This window comes from Polypterus senegalus, chromosome 15 (assembly GCF_016835505.1).
Source record: "Polypterus senegalus isolate Bchr_013 chromosome 15, ASM1683550v1, whole genome shotgun sequence".
Classification (NCBI taxonomy): Eukaryota; Metazoa; Chordata; class Cladistia; order Polypteriformes; family Polypteridae; genus Polypterus; species Polypterus senegalus.
In genome coordinates, this window is record NC_053168.1 from 65,708,674 (window position 1) to 65,727,746 (window position 19,073).

The window sequence follows — 19,073 nt, forward strand, 5'->3', positions numbered from 1 at the left end:
AAATAACAAATCTCAGAGCCAAACTTTCAAAAAAGTCGTTTTATTTAATATAGAGAGAGAAAATAAATTTTAATCACGTGCAGTTATACGTTGTGTTGATGCATATGTAACAATCCCCATGAAAATAAAAATCCATTTAAATTGTACATCCCCATATGCGAGCGGAAGAACCACAAAGAGGCTAGCATAGCGCAGGCCGGAAGGTTGGCAAGCGAAGCCCCCAAGTAATACATATTTAAATGTGACAACAATAACAAGCATGGGAATTAAAAAAACAAAATGTTCTTTGTGCAGCCATTGCCCCTTCAGTGTGAACACTGTATCAAAGTCAGCAGTGCAAAATTAAATTACTGAAAAGTTTAACATAATTATTTAATTCTCTGTAGTTAAAAAAAGTATACAATATTAGATTTTATCTCCGTCTCTTCAAGAAATATGAGTTGTTCATTTCTTACAATATCATTTCAGGTGGTATAATTTATACTTCATTTTATTATTAAGCCACTTTATGCCAATATGCCTAGCATCTTTAGTCATGTCTATGAATAAAATCTATCTCAATTTAAGATTTTTTTAATACATGTGAAATTAGTCAGAATGAATTCACTGTAACACTGAAGTTTCAAGTTGGACTGCTGACACCAAGTTATGTTAATAATTTCATTATCAATCAGAAATATAATGTTTTTTCTTTATGCTTTTTTGACTTAGGCATTGGAGTTATTTTAGTTGTAGTTTTTTTCGTATCTGGATAATTTCAAATTCTATATATAAAATTGCTCAATACATATTCAAATATAGCACTCATTTATATCAATGTTTGAATTAGTAAAAAATTGAAAAATTAGTTGATAATCGTTTACAAAATAATTGTGGCAGCTCTACCTCAGTTGATCTAACACAGAAATTGACATTGTACACTGGTACGGCTACAGTATTTATTGAATCGGTGCTTTCCAGCAGGTTGAATGAATTACCTGCCTTCATACGTTACTGTGATGTACTTAATATGAAGTTTAAAGTGGCTAGTGCTGTCAAAGTAAACGGTCTGATTCTTCAACCAATGTGCACTGCTGCAGCTCAAGTGAGTCACATTTTTCAAAACAATCGAAAGATAACTCTTTATAGTTGGATGGAGCAAATTTAACCTCAGTGAGTCTTTTATGGGTTTATCTGCATGCTTCTGCAATCATTTTGCTTTGTGGTCATTTCTCTGTCTTCATTAACCTCTATAGCATTGCATTTTATTCCAAAAAAAACGTAAAAAGCATTGCATGTTTTTTTTGTTTTGTTTTTTTTTTTAATGAAAAATTACATTTTTATTAAATCTCAAAAATATACCGATGCAATTAATAATAATAATAATGAATGAAAATAATATGAAATGAAGAATAATAACCAAAATAATAATAACAGTAATAATAATACTATGAATAATGCCAAAATAGTACATTATATAATCTCAAAATGAGTCCTTTCTGTGGTAAATCCTAAAGCACAGTGAAAGACACAATCCAACGTCACAGTCGGAAAAATAGCATGTTTCCTTTCGGATTTTCTTTCCAAATTTATCAAGTTTTTGAACAGCACACTGCAAAGGTATAAGTTGGATTCTGTTTTTTTTTTCTATTGGAATTATATAATCAATTAAAGGTCTACCAATAAGACGCTTTGGTTTGATCCATGATGTGCTGGATCAACCACATCTCTGACAGTAGTGTGGACGATGGATGTGCGGCAACGATTTGCTCTACAAGCTGGCATATAAAGTTTGCTTGAGATATAGTTTTTCCACCTTTTTGTTTGTATAAGATGAATGCATTCCAAATGCACTGTTCCACCAGATGACAAAATATCTTTTTGTAGTATTTCTTTTGTTGTCTCCAAATAACAAGATAGAAAGACAATTCTTGATCTGCATGATCTATGCTGCCCATCGTGCTATTGTAGTCGACCACAGCACAAGGCTTCCTTATCTGCTTGTTGCCTTTTGCCTGTACACTGTGTGCACAATTATTAGGCAAGTGAGTATTTTGACCATATCATCATTTTTAATGTGTATATTCCAACTCCAAGCTGTATTAACTTGAATGCTTATTGGATTTAAGCACGTCAGGTGATGTGTATTTGTGTAATGAGGGAGGGTGTGGCCTATGGAGATCAACACCCTATATCAAGGTGTGCAGAATTATTAGGCAGCTAGTTTTCCTCAGGCAAAATGGGCCAAAAAAGAGATTTAACTGACTCTGAAAAGTCAAAAATTGTAAAAAGTCTTTCAGAGGGATGCAGCACTTTTGGAATTGCTAAGATATTGGTGTGTGATCACAGAACCATCAAACATTTTGTTGCAAATAGTCAACAGGGTCGCAAGAAACGTGTTGAGAACAAAAGACGCAAATTAGCTGCCAAAGATTTGAGAAGAATCAAACGTGAAGCTACCAGGAACCCATTATCCTCCAGTACTTTCATATTCCAGAGCTGCAACCTACCTGGAGTGCCCAGAAGTACAAGGTGTTCAGTGCTCAAAGACATGGCCAAGGTAAGGAGGGCAGAAACCCAACCACCACTGAACAAGAAACATAAGTTGAAACGTCAAAACTGGGCCAAGAAATATCTGAAGACAGATTTTTTTCAAAGGTTTTATAGACCGATGAGATGAGAGTGACTCTTGATGGACCAGATGGATGGACCTGTGGATCAGTAATGGGCACAGAGCTCCACTCCAACGTGGAGGTGGGGTACTGGTATGAGCTGGTATTTTTAAAGATGAGCTAGTTGGACCTTTTGCATTGAAGATGAACTCAAAATCAACTCCCAAACCTACTGCCAGTTTTTCGAAGACACTTTCTTCAAACAGTGATACAGGAAAAAGACCATGATTTTTATGCAGGCCAATGCTCCATCACTTGCATCGAAGTTCTCCACTGCGTGGGCAGCCAGTAAAGGCCTTAAAGATGAAGGAATAATGACATGGCCCCCCTTCCTCATCTGACCTAAACCCTATCGAGAACTTGTGGGCACTTCTTAAACGCTAGATTTACGGGGGAGAAAAACAATACACCTCTCTGAAGAGTGTCTGGGAGGCTGTAGTCACTGCTCCACAAAAAGCTGATCGTCAACAGATCAAGAAACTGACAGACTCCATGAATGGAAAGGCTTATGACTGTTATTGGAAAGAAGGGTGGCTATATTGGTCATTGATTGATTGATTGATTTTTTTTGAAATGTCAGAGATGTTTATTTGTAAATTTTGAGGTGTTTGTTTATTATTCTCACTATAACAGATGAAAATAAACAAGTGAGCTGGGAAAATTTTCATTTTTCCTTTAGTTGCATAATAAATCTGCACACTAATAGTTGCCTAATAATTGTGCGCACATATGTATTCCCCTGATGATGTTCACACTCACATTTCCGTTGTGAAACATTCAGGTTTCAGGTTTATTAATATTTTGGATTGACTGATAGCACTGTGTTTGTTCCATATTAAAATTAATCCTCAAAAATACAACTTGCCTAATAATTCTGCACTCCCTGTACAGTTACTGTAGCTGCATTATATAGAGTGCAATGAAGACAAATATCTTTCTTGTGTGCAAGTACTTTACCCTTTTGCCAAACTACTAGTGCACCTCGCTGTAATTTAGCTCTGCCAGAGTCTTCAGACGTGCCATAACAGTTGTAATGCACTGTTCCATATGCATGTTATGCAAGGTTTTTTAAAAAGCTTATTTCTTTTTGATTATTAACTTGTGTATAACAAAGTTTTTACTGCTGAGCTAAGAATATTTTATCATCCAAGTACAATAAAACATTGTTTTCCCATTTGGTTTTGAAAGATGAATAAGGATTCTTCAAATTGAGTAAGATAACACAGTGACCTGGCAGCATAATGTAAATTATAACGATAGTTTTTTTTTATATATAGTCAGATTTGTTATTACTTTGAATCAAGGTTATTAAAATTGTGCCTTTTATACTAGTTTTTAGTTTTATATTATTTCTGATCTTACTTGTCTAGGTAAAATTGAAACAGTAAACTACTAATTCATAGTTGAAATCAAAGAGACCGTTTCTCCATTTTAGGATAGACAAGTTCTTAAATTCAGCAAGGCTTTTCAACTGTATAGCACACTCTGTTGAAAATGTCCATTCATCCATCAATTATCCAACCCGCTATATCCTAACTACAAGGTCATGGGGGCCTGCTGGAGCCAATCCCAGCCAACACAGGGTGTAAGGCAGGAAACAAACCCCAGGCAGGGTGCCAGCCCACCGCAGGGCACACACCAAGCACACACTAGGATCGCCAGTGCATCTAACTGTGGGAGGAAACCGGAGTACCTGGATGAAAACCACGCAGACATGAGGAGAACATGCAAACTGCACGCAGGGAGGTCCCGGGAAGCGAACCTAGGTCTCCTAACTGCGAGGCGGCAGCGCTACCAAAATGTCTCAATGAAAATTTAACTCTCTCAACAAATTTCTATAAAGAATAAGTGTGCCACATTTCAACAAATTTTGTCCATCTGGGGGTTATGGGGCAAGTTGCTTTGTGCAGACAGATATAGCTATTGCAGTACTGCTTTGTGCATTATATGCCAATTCATCTAGAATGGTAAAAGCTTAACACCAAGTGTAATTAAGCTGTACTTAATGAGATACTTAAAAAGATGGGTTTTATGAATTAATGTATTTTAACTCTTTTATTAAAATGCTGCATTAATTTAATTTTTGTTGAACTGTGTTTTACAGATATGTACAGTATATGTATGCCTTGGTGGGTGGTAACACTTTTTTTCATTTTCTGTTTTTTAATAAATAAAATGTATTATTATTATTAACTATGTAGCACCTTTGCCATTCTCAAGGCACTTTTATCCAGTATTTCTAAATGTGTCTGATTTTCTGTTACTGTCAACACAATGCCTGTCATTTTCAAAGGTATTAGCAGAGATCCATTTTGAATTATAAGCATTTTACATTGTGTAATCTTCCAAGAATAGAACATCATATTGGTGCATTATTGTATATTAGGTCATGTTTGTTGAAATGTAAAAGTAATATACTTCAAGGACTAATAAGGATTTTAATTGTTTTTTCAGATTTTACCCACCATTAGGTGAACCTTGTTTGAAATCAGAAGACATTGATTTCCAAGCAAAGCCACAGCGTAGAACCTTATTTCAGGGAATGACTTTTCTTTTTCTAAGTGAGAAACAGGTAGGGAGAAATTAGTATTAAAATGATATACAAGTTAAATCTTTCTTTCTCACAAAATAGAAATACAAACCCCAGATCTAATGTACTTTCCATTTTTCAAATCTTTTGTGCTAAAATAAAGAACAAAATGTTTTCCTTAAGATTGCTAATTGAAATATGTTTCTTTTCATCTTGAATTTAGTTTTTATTTTTTTTTTTCTAAATTTGCTTTACTTCTGATCACTATTTTGAAGTATCACTGTTTACTACTTGAGTACATGTTCAGATATGTGTTTTACATTCTTTATTTTGCTCAGCTCAAGTCATGCAATTATAAGCCTTTATAATTATTCATTTTTAGATTCTGTTAACTTCTCTTTTTTTGCCTAACAAATTCCTTATATGTTCTAAGTAATTGTTGCTTTTGAAAAACTAATATTTGAATTTAGTAATTACAATACTTATAGTATGTTGCATTTACCGCATGTCCTCTCATCATACGCACCTGATCTTAACTGTTAATAGTTATCAATGTGATACCCCCACAATGAACAGTTAGTTCTGCAGCTTCCATAAAATTATTATATGTCTGATTTTTGAAATATGTTTATTCATGACAAATGATGCTCAAAATCTCTTGTTAGTTTACTACATGTGACTGTGCATTCGAAAGTATTGTTCTTGGCTTTTTCCACGATTTTAGGGAACTCATGGCGAAGCGAACTTAGCAATGTTTGCTCATCACTACTCATTACTTACAAAAAAAGTAAATATGTTACAGAATTACATATTATAAATACGGTGCATTAGTTTTGCATTACTTTTTCCTATTTTGTGTGAAAAACTGAAAGTTTCACTGGCCAGTATTTGTAATTGAATCCTAAGTGCATATAGGGTGTTGCAGTTCCTCTCAAACTACACTTGAAACGATGGCTGATCGAGCTGAAACTTGTGTAGACATTCCACAGCACAATCTTTTCTGCTTGGCTGTGCAATTGTGCCCTAAAATAGACCAGTTTACCATATTTACTTCTTGCCTTACACACAGTACTGCTACAATAATCATGTCCTTCCTGTGATCCTAAACTGGGCAGATTTAATTTATCCCTTATAACTTTTATATTTTTATTCAATTCTTTTTACTTGCATGCTACGCTTCTTCCTCACAAGTGCTCACTGTATGTGCATGAGGGCATGCATGCCTGATGTTACAGATAATGACTTAAAAAGGTAATACTTGTTTAAAAAAAAGTTCTTTTAAATAAGCTTCCACAGTAAGGCAGATCGCTTTTATTTTTAGTAATACAGGTTAATTTTTAATTTAGTTAAATACATATTGCATCAGGTCATTAGTTAGGTTAAAAATTAATGTTATATTTTCCAGAACTGATTTCATTTTAAATTTTCACATTCAGCTGACCCACAGGTTACACATTTTTAATGGTATTTTGGTTAAAAATTCTATGGTATATTTACCTGCAGATGGGCCTGTTTGCAAATATATGGTAATAATTTTTAAGTCACTTGACGTATTTTCAGCAACAAGTGCTGAGTTTTTCTTTCTTTTCATCTAGTCTCTTTTGAGTTTTATATTTCTTGGATTTGCGAGGTAAAACCCTTAGTTTCTGTATTGACTGTATTTTCCCTTTTTATTTGAACAGTACAAAAGGTTACATTTACCTGTTACACTTGGGGGTGGTAAGGCCACACTTATTGAAGAAGGAGATATTAACACATCTTTATTAGAGTCTGAAGGGACCTGTGTCATCAGTGTTGAAGTAACAAATTCTCAGATTGTTTTGAGTTCTTCTGCAAGCGTATGGATTGATTCTCTTACACAGATATTAAAAAGGTATTCTGCTTGCTGTGTAACATAAATTTGTATCCTTGTAATTAGTAGTTTTTCTCTGCACCTGTTAGTAGCTGTGTCGCACAGATTCATGATGTTTCCGATAGTCTAAAGTGATGAGTTGTGTGTATGCGTGCATGCAAATATATATATATATATATATTTGTGTGTGTGTGTGTGTATATATATATATATATATATATATACAGTTGTATTTGTGTATATAAAGTTTGTGAACCCTTTAGAATTTTCTATATTTCTGCATAAATACATCATCAATATGTATGTATGTATACATCAATATGTATGTATATATATATATATATGTATATATATGTATGTATATATATATATATATATACATATATATATACATATATATATATATATATATATATATATATATACATACATATACATACATACATACATTTTCCTCAATAAATAAATGACCAAGTATAATATTTTTGTCTCATTTGTTTAACTGGTTATATATATGTATGTATATATATATATGTATGTATATATATATATGTATGTATATATATATATGTGTATATATATATGTGTATATATATATGTATATATGTATGTGTATATATATGTATATATATATATATATATATATATATATATATATATATATATATACATACTGTGTATATATAAAATAACTGCTTGTTTGTTTGTTTCCCCCGATTCTACTAGCAAAGGCTTACGACTTATAGCTGAATCCGAAATTGGATATGCAGTGATATACTCATCAACAGAGACCTACTGCAATCCATGTTGTCAGATTGATTCAGGTAATTTCTTTGTTTGGAAATACCAAATTGTTTTTGCCTGTCTTTTTACATTTATTTCACTCAAATAACCATTCCAACTGTATAGTTTAAATTTGTTACTCACTGTCTGCTGTCTGAGATAGTATTTTATTAGGTATAAAGGAGTTATTTGGATTACTTTGCATATCCGTGAAACAGTTGTGTTTGTTTTAGGATGAAGTTAATCATTATGGTTATCGCCATTTCATGGTGCATCACTCAGCAATAAATGTACTGCATTCTTCTAGTTGACTTTACATCCATTCATCCTTGGTGTTCAACATCCTACATCAGTCTTCCCATATAAATCCAGACTGTAATTATGAATGCAATTTGTAGCAGATGAATCAGCTGAAAGTTGACTCCAGGCTTCAGTTGAGACGATGCCATTTGTAGAATGACTTGTATGACTGGTGGCTTTCCCCAAGTCCTTATTGAGAAGATATTGACTTTAACTGTACCTAAACAACTTTTCCTATGCTCCTGTGTGGCCTTCCATCATACTATACCTGTAGCTCATTCTCACATGCTTTGAAAGATTCTTATGACCCTGTTTCTTCAACCATTCTTCTTAATGCATGTTATTAATTTCTCACTCCCTGTCTCCTTTAATTCCAGCTCCCTCTTAAGAGGTGTTAATGTCTGGTAGCTGGTTTTTTCAATGCTTTTAGCTCGTGTGGCTTTTGGGCTCAATCCTGTTCACTTAACCACTAGTGGTGCAACGGATCACTGTTGATCCGTAAACCGAACCGATTCCTGTCCACGGTTCAGTACGCACGTGATCCGAGAAAAAAAAAAGTTTCACTGTATTGTATGCGTGTCTCTCGTGCACTCTCTCAACCTCTCTCACGCATTAACTCTGCCTTGCGCAACTCTGTAGCTCTTGCACACTGAACTGCAATTAAACTTCTCTCAGGCACTATCTTTCTCGCACACTAATTCAATCTCTCTCACGCATTTTTGCTCGACTTTTGTCCGGTTTGCTGCTTCATACGAGTGGTCATAACCCGCGGTAGCAGTTTAAGCAGAGGAGCTCGACAAACCTCCAGCATCATTTAAAAAAAGTTTTAATCAATAATGTAACTTTCCCTGCAGCGTAAATATGCAGCACCAACAGGAGCAGACACATCTCTTCCTCAAAAGAAGTCGGCAATGACGGAGCTTTTTGGCGAGACCTTTGCACAGAAGGACATAGTCAGCAAGGCTTTTGCTGACACCATCAAAGAGGAGGTGGTATCCTATGAGGCAGCAAGTTGCATTCCAGTCGATGGTGATCCACTGACTTGGTGGAAAAGCAACGAATGTAAATACCCTCACCTTGCCACAATGGCAAGACACCATCTTGTTGTGCCTGGCACTTCAGTGCCTAGCGAGAGGGTTTTCTCAACAGCAGGGGACATAGTTAAAGCAAAGAGATATACACTTTCACCAGAAAATGTAGACATCCTCATGTTTTTGAAAAAAAAAACTGAAATAAGCTCAGGTCTGCTTTGCTTTCTTCTTTTTTGATGATGTGGACATAAGCTCTCCATGTTCAAAGTAAGAAGCAATGATGCCTTGAATTGCATTTAAAGTTGTTTTTTATTGTGTCCACATTACAGGAAATAGTTATCATGCCCTATATTGCACCTTAATTTGTATTTATATAATTGAGTGGAATGAGTCTTGAGTTGAATGTTTTTTAATGGGCAAAAAATACTTAACTAAATAAATAGAGAGTTAAATTTGTCTTGTCTTTTTTTTTTTTTTGGCTGATCCGAAAATTGATCCGATCCGTGACTTAAAACCGTGATCCGATCTGAACCGTGAGTTTTTTGATCCGTTGCACCACTATTAACCACTGCGATTGTTTTCTTTGTCCTATTGCACCTTTCTGGTTTGCAGGCTTCTGACTGATAAACTGATGAATTTAGCTCCTAAACATGTTGGTACTTGTCTCTTTCGTCTTTCATTGTCCACTTCTCCATCTTTGTTGAAGCCATGCTTTTTAGATTGCATATTCAAGTTCTTAATCTGCTTTACATCATGCTGATTCTACACAAATGACATGATGCTACCTCAAAAATCGAACTGTACTTTGAATGTTCAGTGTTATGCACGAATCTGGGCACACATTTTCCAGCCTATTTAATCTCTCACTTTAATGTTGTTGTCTAATGTGGTGAAAAAATAATGAAAGACCATTGTGCTACATGGAAAAACTCATGTTTCCAAGATAAAATACCTTCATTACCACTGTTGAAGATCTTAACTGAAGGTGAAACTACTGAGGGACAGACAGCATCCTTAACTGGCTGGGACACCCTCAACATTTGGGGGAGATAATGCCCTGTGCACTCTCTCCCCTGGGTTACTAGATGGTAGCCTCCCCCTAGGTTGCAGCGGTGCCTCAGATTCCCCCAGGGCATACTGGGAACTGGAGTTCTTCAGCCTACTTCTTGTGGCTTCCGCTTCATCCAGAAACGATTTCTGACAATGTGTACAAAACACCGGAAGTACTTCCAAGCGTTAGATAAAATGAATTGCCTGCCTAAGTTCCATGAGTCAGAGTTGGGACTAGGAGGAGGAAGGGAGTGAAAGAAGGTGACAGAGGCTGATCATGAGGCTGGAGAGTGATGTGCTGAATGTTGCTCAGATATGTGTGAAAGTATTTCACTGTACTTTGTAAATGTGACAATAAATTTTAACTTAAAAGGCCTCAAGTCCAAATTTAATTATCAGGATATACTTTTTTAAAGCAGCTTTATTTGTATCTTTTTTTAAATTGGCTATTTGTGCATTTTTATTTACTTTTTTTAACCTGCTGTTTATGTATTTTGTGTCTTTGTAGCAGAATTCTCTGTTGCACAGAAAACCATACCTGGTGCATCATTATCTCAGAGTATTGCCATTGATGAAACCATAATGCCTTCTACTTCAGTAAATGTTACAACTTATGTACCAGACACCGAGGTTTTACAAATTCACACAAGGTATTCAGCAATATATATCTCTTATAATAAATTCTTAATTTGCTCATTCCTTTTTGATCTTGATTATCTGTAATCTATTATGCAATTGAGATGAGTCATTTTATAAGTTTATTACAAACAATGATGTCTAATTATTGTAAATATAAACTAAAACAGATGAAAACTAATAATTAAAAAAAACATTTGCACAAAGTAAAAAAAAAATTAACAGAACCAATGTGGAAAAACGAAAACTATGCAAAACTATGAAAGTACTTGAAAAGACTCATTGTAATAAAATAATAAATGACAAAAAATTATTTTCAGTTATTGGTGCATCTGTACTTAGACACAGGCTAACATTGGCTGCAACAGTTTCAAAATCAATAAAAACATAGGAGTAAGTATTTCCTTTTCAATGAAGTAGTTTGCTGCACTTGCAGATTAAGTCTCCTTTAACCCTCCTAAGATAACTCATCCATTGCTGCCTGCATGCACACCATTATCTGAAAGGTTACGCATCTCCAGCGCGCAGAGTCTAATGACGGCAGGCATTTGTTGACACAGCTTTTCCTGTGACAGGGCAAGCTGAATAAGAGTGATCAAAGCGTAAAGCTTGGAGAATAAACTCAGTGGAACACAAAAAATGAGAAAAAGCCCAAGTTAATATGTCCATTGAAACTAGCATGTCTACAAGGCTATGTGACAATTACTGAAGTATAATTGAAATTATTCTGATTTTCATAAACTGTATTGCCCAGTGTAAATTAGTGACAGGTTTTTTTGTTGGCCAGTTGTACTTTTAAAATATTTAATTATTTTACACTCATATTCATCCATTGCTCACAATTTAGGATGTTGCAAGTTTGGTTATTATCTTATATTTTTTATATATGGGACTTTTCATATTGTTGTTACAGTATATATGTATTCTTATAGGAAAGTTTAAGTTTATGTGTAGAATCAGAAGTAAAATACTGTAAATTTGACCTTTTTACTTCAATGTTAATTTATTATTATTAATTTGGAGCTCACTGAGATGACAGGCAAAGAATATTTTGATTATAACATGCAAAAAAAAAGTTTTGTTTTTTTTCTTTAGAATGGAAACATCTGATATAAGGGAAGTAGAAGAAACACCATTGAAGGATAATTCAGTTGCATCTTTGTTGCATAATGGATTGGATAAAAATAATTCACACAGCTGTTCAACATCAGGGGCTGCACCACCACTTTTCACTAGCCACTCTATGTCACGAAATATGAATTTAAGTGATCATACTGCTCACTCTAAATCGTGCAGTACAGAACTAACAGGTTCCTCTTTACCAAGCTGCAGCAAAAAGATAATTGCACAGTCAAATTCCCTTGAACAGGACATTAAATCTATAGGCAAAAAAAGGTAAGGAAGACCACAAGGTGAAATAAAGAACAATTTTTGTTAATTCTAACTTGTACATTTTAGGTTTTTGTTTTTCTTAATTTCAATTTAAAGTAAGAAGTCAGTTTCTTTAACACCTATATAACTTAATTTGTTCTTTTTTAAATATCAAGACAAAGTGGATTTTATTAGTTATTTTTGTGATTTTATAATGAGAATTCATCTATCAACTAATTTTAATGTGTGTAAATTACCCCATACTTAACATCAGCTGGATGACTTTTAAACATTTTACGTTTTTATCATGTTTTTTTGGATACAAGTTGAAGACATACCCATGTAACTAAAAACAGTCAACTCTACATCTGCAAGAGAAAGCATTCAAGTAAATTGTATCTACTATTTTCAGCTTTAATAGTGAAAGTATTTCTGGTTGGTGTTACTGTGAGATGGAACTTGTCCCCTTAGCTATGAGCATAAGGCAATAATATTATTCAGTTATTTTGTTTTTTCTTTAGTAGTGATACAAGCAGAGAAACATATTTAAGATAACATTTTTGTCAATATAATATTTGGGGGGAAAATGAAAATATTTTGCTAAAAATACATGAACTTAACATACAATTAAAATATTAAAACAACAATAAAGGTTGCTTTTGAATCACCGTTAATTGCCCACACATCTTAAGCAGAGCTACAAAGGATAATAATCCAGCTTTTGTAATATTAATACTGAATTAAAAATCACTTCTATACAAATTTAATAAGCAAAAGTGAGAAACCATCAGACCATCATCTCGATCACATGCTGTGTGACCAAAAAAAAAACTTTTAAAGGGAATATGTGAGCTGCAAAACTGTGAAAATGTGACAATGAAATGTGCATTATCCTGAACAATGCCAAATGGTATACATTTCAAAAGGAGTCACCTTATTACCTTAAAACATTACCATAAAACATTAATCTTTATTTAATCTTTGCACCCAGAAGCAATGCACATGTGCATGCATCCTCCCAAAACTTGATGAAAAACAACAAACTATCTGTTCTCTGTGTTAAAAGTCTTTAAATCCCATAAGAAGCAAAGTATAGTGTGTTTTTAAAGAAGGAAAAACGACATCTTCTCCCTTATGGGGTATTGGCCCTGCATTGTTAAGACAGACAAATGTTTATTGCAATAACTGTTGCTAAACATAACACTAGAACCATGTGACAGATACATTTATTAGATTAGAGAAACATTATTGATCTGAAGGTATTAATAAAAGGCATATTTAAGGTTAAATATAAATTTTGTAAATATTTATCATTAATATTCGTCAAGAATATTCGTTGCAAGCGGCAGATCCAGAAAATGACTAGTGCATAGGGCCCGCACAGGGGTTGTCGAGCAAAGCAAGCAGGGGTCAGAGCCCCCTAGTAAAAAAAAAAACATGAAAATCACTTAAAAAAATTCTTAACACTTTGGAAAGGCAAATGATTTTCTTGGATATCATTGTTTTTGAACATTTTTTTTCCTAAATCTCTTTTTAAAAACACATTTTGCACTTTGATCATATTCATTGTTACTTGTGTATTTCAAAATGTATTTTATGTACAGTATTGACATAAAGTATATTTATTACAATATACTGACACATTTTTTCTGTCATAGGAACAGAGAAGAAAATGATTCAGATAACAAGCCTATAGCTAAGCATATTCGATCAGAGGACAACAAAGAGAAATCATTACCATGTGTATCTTCCCAAAATAGAGACTGTGAATTAATAATTCTGGAATACCATTCACTTTCAAAGGATTGCCCTGAAATACCTTTAACAAAAAAAAGCTGTGCTGATAGATCAGAAGCTAGTTGTGCCTCTTTTGCCACTTCACAGATTAAAGGAAATGATGAAAAAGGGAATGAGAAGCAATTGTTAAACAAGAGAAAAGAAGTTAAAAGGTTGTTTGTTGACACTGAAATGGAAGATCTTGAAGAAATCATGTCTGATGCCATGGAACCACATGATGAAAGAATAACACCCATCAGTAAAAAAATGAGAACAGAATCAGGAAAAGCAGTTTTGATTAAACAGGAGACACTTGACCCCTTAGATCTTGGAAATGCACCTGTGGTAGGCATCTAAATTGCTTCTTTTTATCTATTTCTCACTGCCATAAGTTAAAAATAATACGTCTAATAGGGAAACCAAGTTGTCAGAGGCTGGCATATTTTTGGATTCAAATTATATATTTTTTTATCTTAATAATGCATCCGTTTTGAATATTGGGGTTTTTTGTTCCAATTGTGATTAAATTAAAAATGCAGTCATTTTGTAAACAAGGAACTTCACTATAGTTTATGATGTAAAGATAAGCATTCCTTCTTCTCATCCACATCCATGTTTTCTGAAAGGTATTAGAAATGTTTGTCTCATTTCTTTCTAAATTTGTTTTTATATCGTATCTGGTTTCTGATCTCCCTTGTTCAGCTGAATTGTGCTTGAAGCTGTTCCTGTTTTCTGCAATCTTAACATCACACTTTCCATGTCTTCAAAATTAAACTTTCATCATTTTATTTCTGTTGTATGGACAATGGGATTGCAATACAAGTTAGTCTTTTGAATGTTTTATTATACACAATCTAAAACTTAATGTCAAATTACAGCAGCTCAAAACTGTCACATTTAATTTTCAGCTTATTTTTGCATATTGTTTTGAACACTAGAATGTCACAGGAACAACTGATAGCACGATTGGAGGACTGCTAAATATTCTGATTTTTTTTTTGCTCACAAAAATATTTATCACCCCAGGGCTAGTCTCACTGCTCTAGATATATAATACTGTATATATATCTGGAGACAACCATGATTGAATTTTTCTTAAAACTGGATGATGACAATGAGAACAATTAGAATGCTTCACTGAGTGTCACATTTCCACTTCAGTCCAACACTTCATTAACACTATAATTACCTGAGCCAACGAAAACACTAGTAAATCTGGCCCACCTTAAATCCCATCACACCTCTCAAGATGTTATGTGAATGAATATGAGTAATGTTGCATCAGTGCCACGTTTTCCAAAGTGTACTTATACAGGTCATAAAATGAGATATTCCAAATATCATATATACCCATGTCTCTGTTTTTTTGTCAGTGCGGCTTTTAAATCATGGACCATAAAGCGCATACTAATTCAGCGTGAGCAGGAAAACTCAATAAAACTGAATAAAAAAGAAAAAAAATTCAAGTGATTGTGAGATACAAAGAAGGCAGATTCACCAGCGTTTGTGTGTCGGCTTTTATCCCTCCAGATCAGAGAATTTCCAGTTCCATTTTTTCAAAACACCACTCATATCTACAGTTATTCCCAGTTTCAGATAATAAGTAACCGCATCAGATCTCTTGTGTTGTATCGTGATCGTGACTGTGACTGAGAGAGTAAAAGTGGGGGAAAAAAAAAAACCGCTCATTTTTACAAGTACTATAAATTTAAACTGGCTGTTACAGACACAAATCAAATGTATGTTTTTATTGTATAATAACAATAAGAGCAGTTTTGTGAAAGTGTTTATTTGATAGTTGGCCATCTGCCTTCACACATTATACAGTTCATTTCTACATTTTGTTATTTATTACGAAAACATGAAAAGCGTTTCTGTTTTAACAATGTGTTTACATAGATTGTTGTAGACACAAAACACACATCAAATTATTTCCCCTTACAATTCTGGGTAGCTCACTCCCAGATAATCACTCAAGGCAGGAACTGGGAGAACTTCTTGCCCGTTCTGAGGCGGTGGGGGGATGGTATAACAGGATACTTGCTGCTTATCAACACATTTAGAAGACAAAAGACGCTGATGGAGAGGTGCGAAGGGATTTAAGGTGGGCCAGAATTACGAGGTTTTTTTGTTAGCTCTGGTAATTCTAGTGTTAAGGTGACAGTCATAGTAGGGCTGTTGATTTTCAACTGCAAAGAACAATGGTGTTCTTGTACTGCTGATCTGACAGAGAGCAGACTTGTGAATATATCAGTGGATTAGTGGTAAATGTGTATATGATACATTATTGAAGGCGCTGTGTGTGCTCTGTGTTGCTCAGTTATAATGATCATGTTGGATTAGATGTTAGGTTGAAAGAATTGGCAGCTGTGTTTGCGAAAATATGAATTGCAAGATATGCATTAAAAGTAAACAAGGTGTCACACCACTTTAAAGGGAATGGGAAAGGGCTGCTATTAAGAGAGTTGATAATGAAGTGATCAAAACACCAGAATTAGTAACATTCATATCCATAGACCACAATTCTTATCTAAACTCGATTTACTCTTGTTATGCCATATAGTGATGCAGTAGTCAAAATGACCAAAAGATATCAAAGCAGATGGCAGCACTTCTCAAATTCCTGGAGCCAAACATCTACTGTGGTCTGTGTGTGTGTGTCTTTTCTGTCACCTCACTTATTACAATGTACAAATTAATCATTATTCAATTACCCTGTGCTGCTGAGATCCTGAAAGGATAGCAGCAATTGTAGCTTTTTTTCTCTCAGCATCAAGTGTTTTGTTCGGTTTCTTTTGCTCTTGCCCTGAAACCCCTGTGACATAAATTGCACAGACTGGAATTAATTGGGAATGGGTGTTTTAGGAAGAAGCCCTGTGGGCATAGCTTTTGCAGCAGCAGGATTTGCGGTTATTTAGTACAACATTTACAACAAGTTGTCCCAAGACATGTATTCTTGTATGAGAATCATGTCTGGCCCCGTAAGATTATATCCAAGTTTTAATCCAAAGGGAAAAAGAATACATGGTCCTCAGAAAAGAAATTTGCTTATTTAATATAGGAATGCTAACACATTATCTTGTTAAAAGTAAATGGAAGTAAGCGGGATAATTTACCAAACAATAAGACACTAAACCAAACTGATGAAACAAAATGGCTCACTTAACGTGCTTTTCCTTAAATCATAAACTCCCTACTCCTCCATTTCCATTGAATAAGTCTTTTTTTGTTTTGATAAGCAATCCCCTTCACATTGCTATAGTTCTAAAGTTCCATGTGAAGATGATGCTAACACTGGTTTTTTTTTTTAATCACATGCAGAATTTGAAAAAGTACTCCTTTAGAAACATCTTCTAACCTTCTCTGCTCTGGGGAGGGATTCTGCATAATACAGAGTGTACTTTGAAATGAACCGTACCTCCTAAAATATGTTTAAAACAAAAATCATACCAGGACCCAGAAAAGAATACAGAGGTCTTGTCTGTGGCGACACGAAGCCTCTAGAGTTCAAAAGTGTAAATTCAGATTACTCTATAATAAAATCCTAAATCATGAGAGATTAAAAAACCATCACACTTGTCACCACCATGGTAGGAACAAAGAGAGACTAACCTGTTAAAGCACAAACACTTTGGTTTTAGATGCTACATTTAAAAAAACTCCCATCATATATTTTTTTTTAATAAAGCACTCAGCATACCTTCTACTCATAAGCTGTTTACTAACAGGCAGGTAAAAGAAGTAGAAAATTAAGCTCATTAACAAAAGCAACTTCATCAATTCTTAAAATGTTTAAAGCAACAAGAGACTGGTAACATTGATGATCTTTATATATGATGATAAACATTGCTTATTATACTTTCCAAATTTCATCCTCTGTCTGAAAAAGTTCTGACCTAGTAGCAATGTGGAAGACACGGAGGGCAAAGACATATTTAGTTGCTAAAAGAAATTCACGCTCACTAGTATGGAAATGGCTTGGCTTTAAGAGTTCAGATGTACAAAGTGTGGTATTTTGTCAACTGTCCTCAAAAAAGACTACTGTATTGCCATATCAGGCTGTATGAGTAATAACCTCAGATAGTAACTAACAGTGTATGTGAGATGCATCATTCCTTGTGGGTCTGTCTGCTGTAAACACCCCCATCCCTCTCTTCATACAACCTAAGCTAACAGATTCTATATAGGAGTATGGAAAAAAGTGTAGTCAAAAGACATGTTTTTGTCAGCACTGTTGAGAGTTAATATTACAGACAGCTGCAGTAGTTTTCAATGTTCAGTCCTCAGGACCCTCTGTGACTGCAGGTTAATGTTCCAACCACTTTCTCAATCAGTTAGTCATTGTTACTTTTAATTAATCTCATTGTTTAATTAGCTGACCAGTTTTTTCCTTTTAGTTTGCACTTAGAAAAGTGCAGTAGTGTCAGACTTACACTTATAGGAAATTAAGATGTATTTATGTGTTTTCTCTATGTTTAAGTGTTTATGTTTTTAATTCACTTTTTGTGTGGAGTTTGTTTTCTTAATTGTATTTGAAAGCACAATTAATGTTGAGCAGAGCAGACAGCAATAGAAATGACTCTGAAAGGAGCAGCTATTTCAGTGTAACCCAGTTGTTTGCATATTAGTAAATACATCTCTAAACCACATTAAAAATTAAAAAAAAAAAGTATAGGACAAGGAAAAAATAATTCTTACACATCTAACACATATAAATTTCTACTACATTCAGTAAAAATATAGCATAACCAGTTTGACATTTCTGGGTGGTTGTAAAAAACATGGAAACTGGTTAATGATGGCTTGCTTAATTGAGATAGGAGTCCAGTTAAGAGAATAAGTGGGTTCTGATAAAAACCTGCCGCCACAGAAGCCACTGAGGACTTACATGCCATCACAGTGTGTAAAATGCAGAGGAACGGCAAGGAAGGGTTTGACAACTCATTTTATCTGAGTCTGTCAAAGGTCTTTTTGTTATTTAGAATACATGTTTTCATCTTTAAATTCATTATTAATTTAAACAGTTTTTATTAACAGCCTGACTATATATGTGATATAGAAAGGAACAATATTGCATCAAGCATTATAGCCAA

The 19,073-nt window shown here is 34.2% G+C and overlaps 1 protein-coding gene across 3 annotated transcripts in view; it reads left to right on the top strand.

Moving 5' to 3' along the window:
* nbn (nibrin) overlaps positions 1 to 19,073 on the top strand; it is an 83,023-nt gene that overhangs the window by 33,487 nt on the left and 30,463 nt on the right. For 2 of the 3 annotated variants that reach the window (XM_039736263.1, XM_039736261.1), the window contains exons 6-11: positions 5,106 to 5,223; positions 6,864 to 7,054; positions 7,760 to 7,857; positions 10,706 to 10,847; positions 11,929 to 12,228; positions 13,863 to 14,325. In XM_039736263.1, coding sequence (XP_039592197.1) covers positions 5,106 to 5,223; positions 6,864 to 7,054; positions 7,760 to 7,857; positions 10,706 to 10,847; positions 11,929 to 12,228; positions 13,863 to 14,325 — 1,312 coding nt within the window. The remainder of the gene's footprint in view (positions 1 to 5,105; positions 5,224 to 6,863; positions 7,055 to 7,759; positions 7,858 to 10,705; positions 10,848 to 11,928; positions 12,229 to 13,862; positions 14,326 to 19,073) is intronic. The other variant, XM_039736262.1, reaches the window with a different exon arrangement.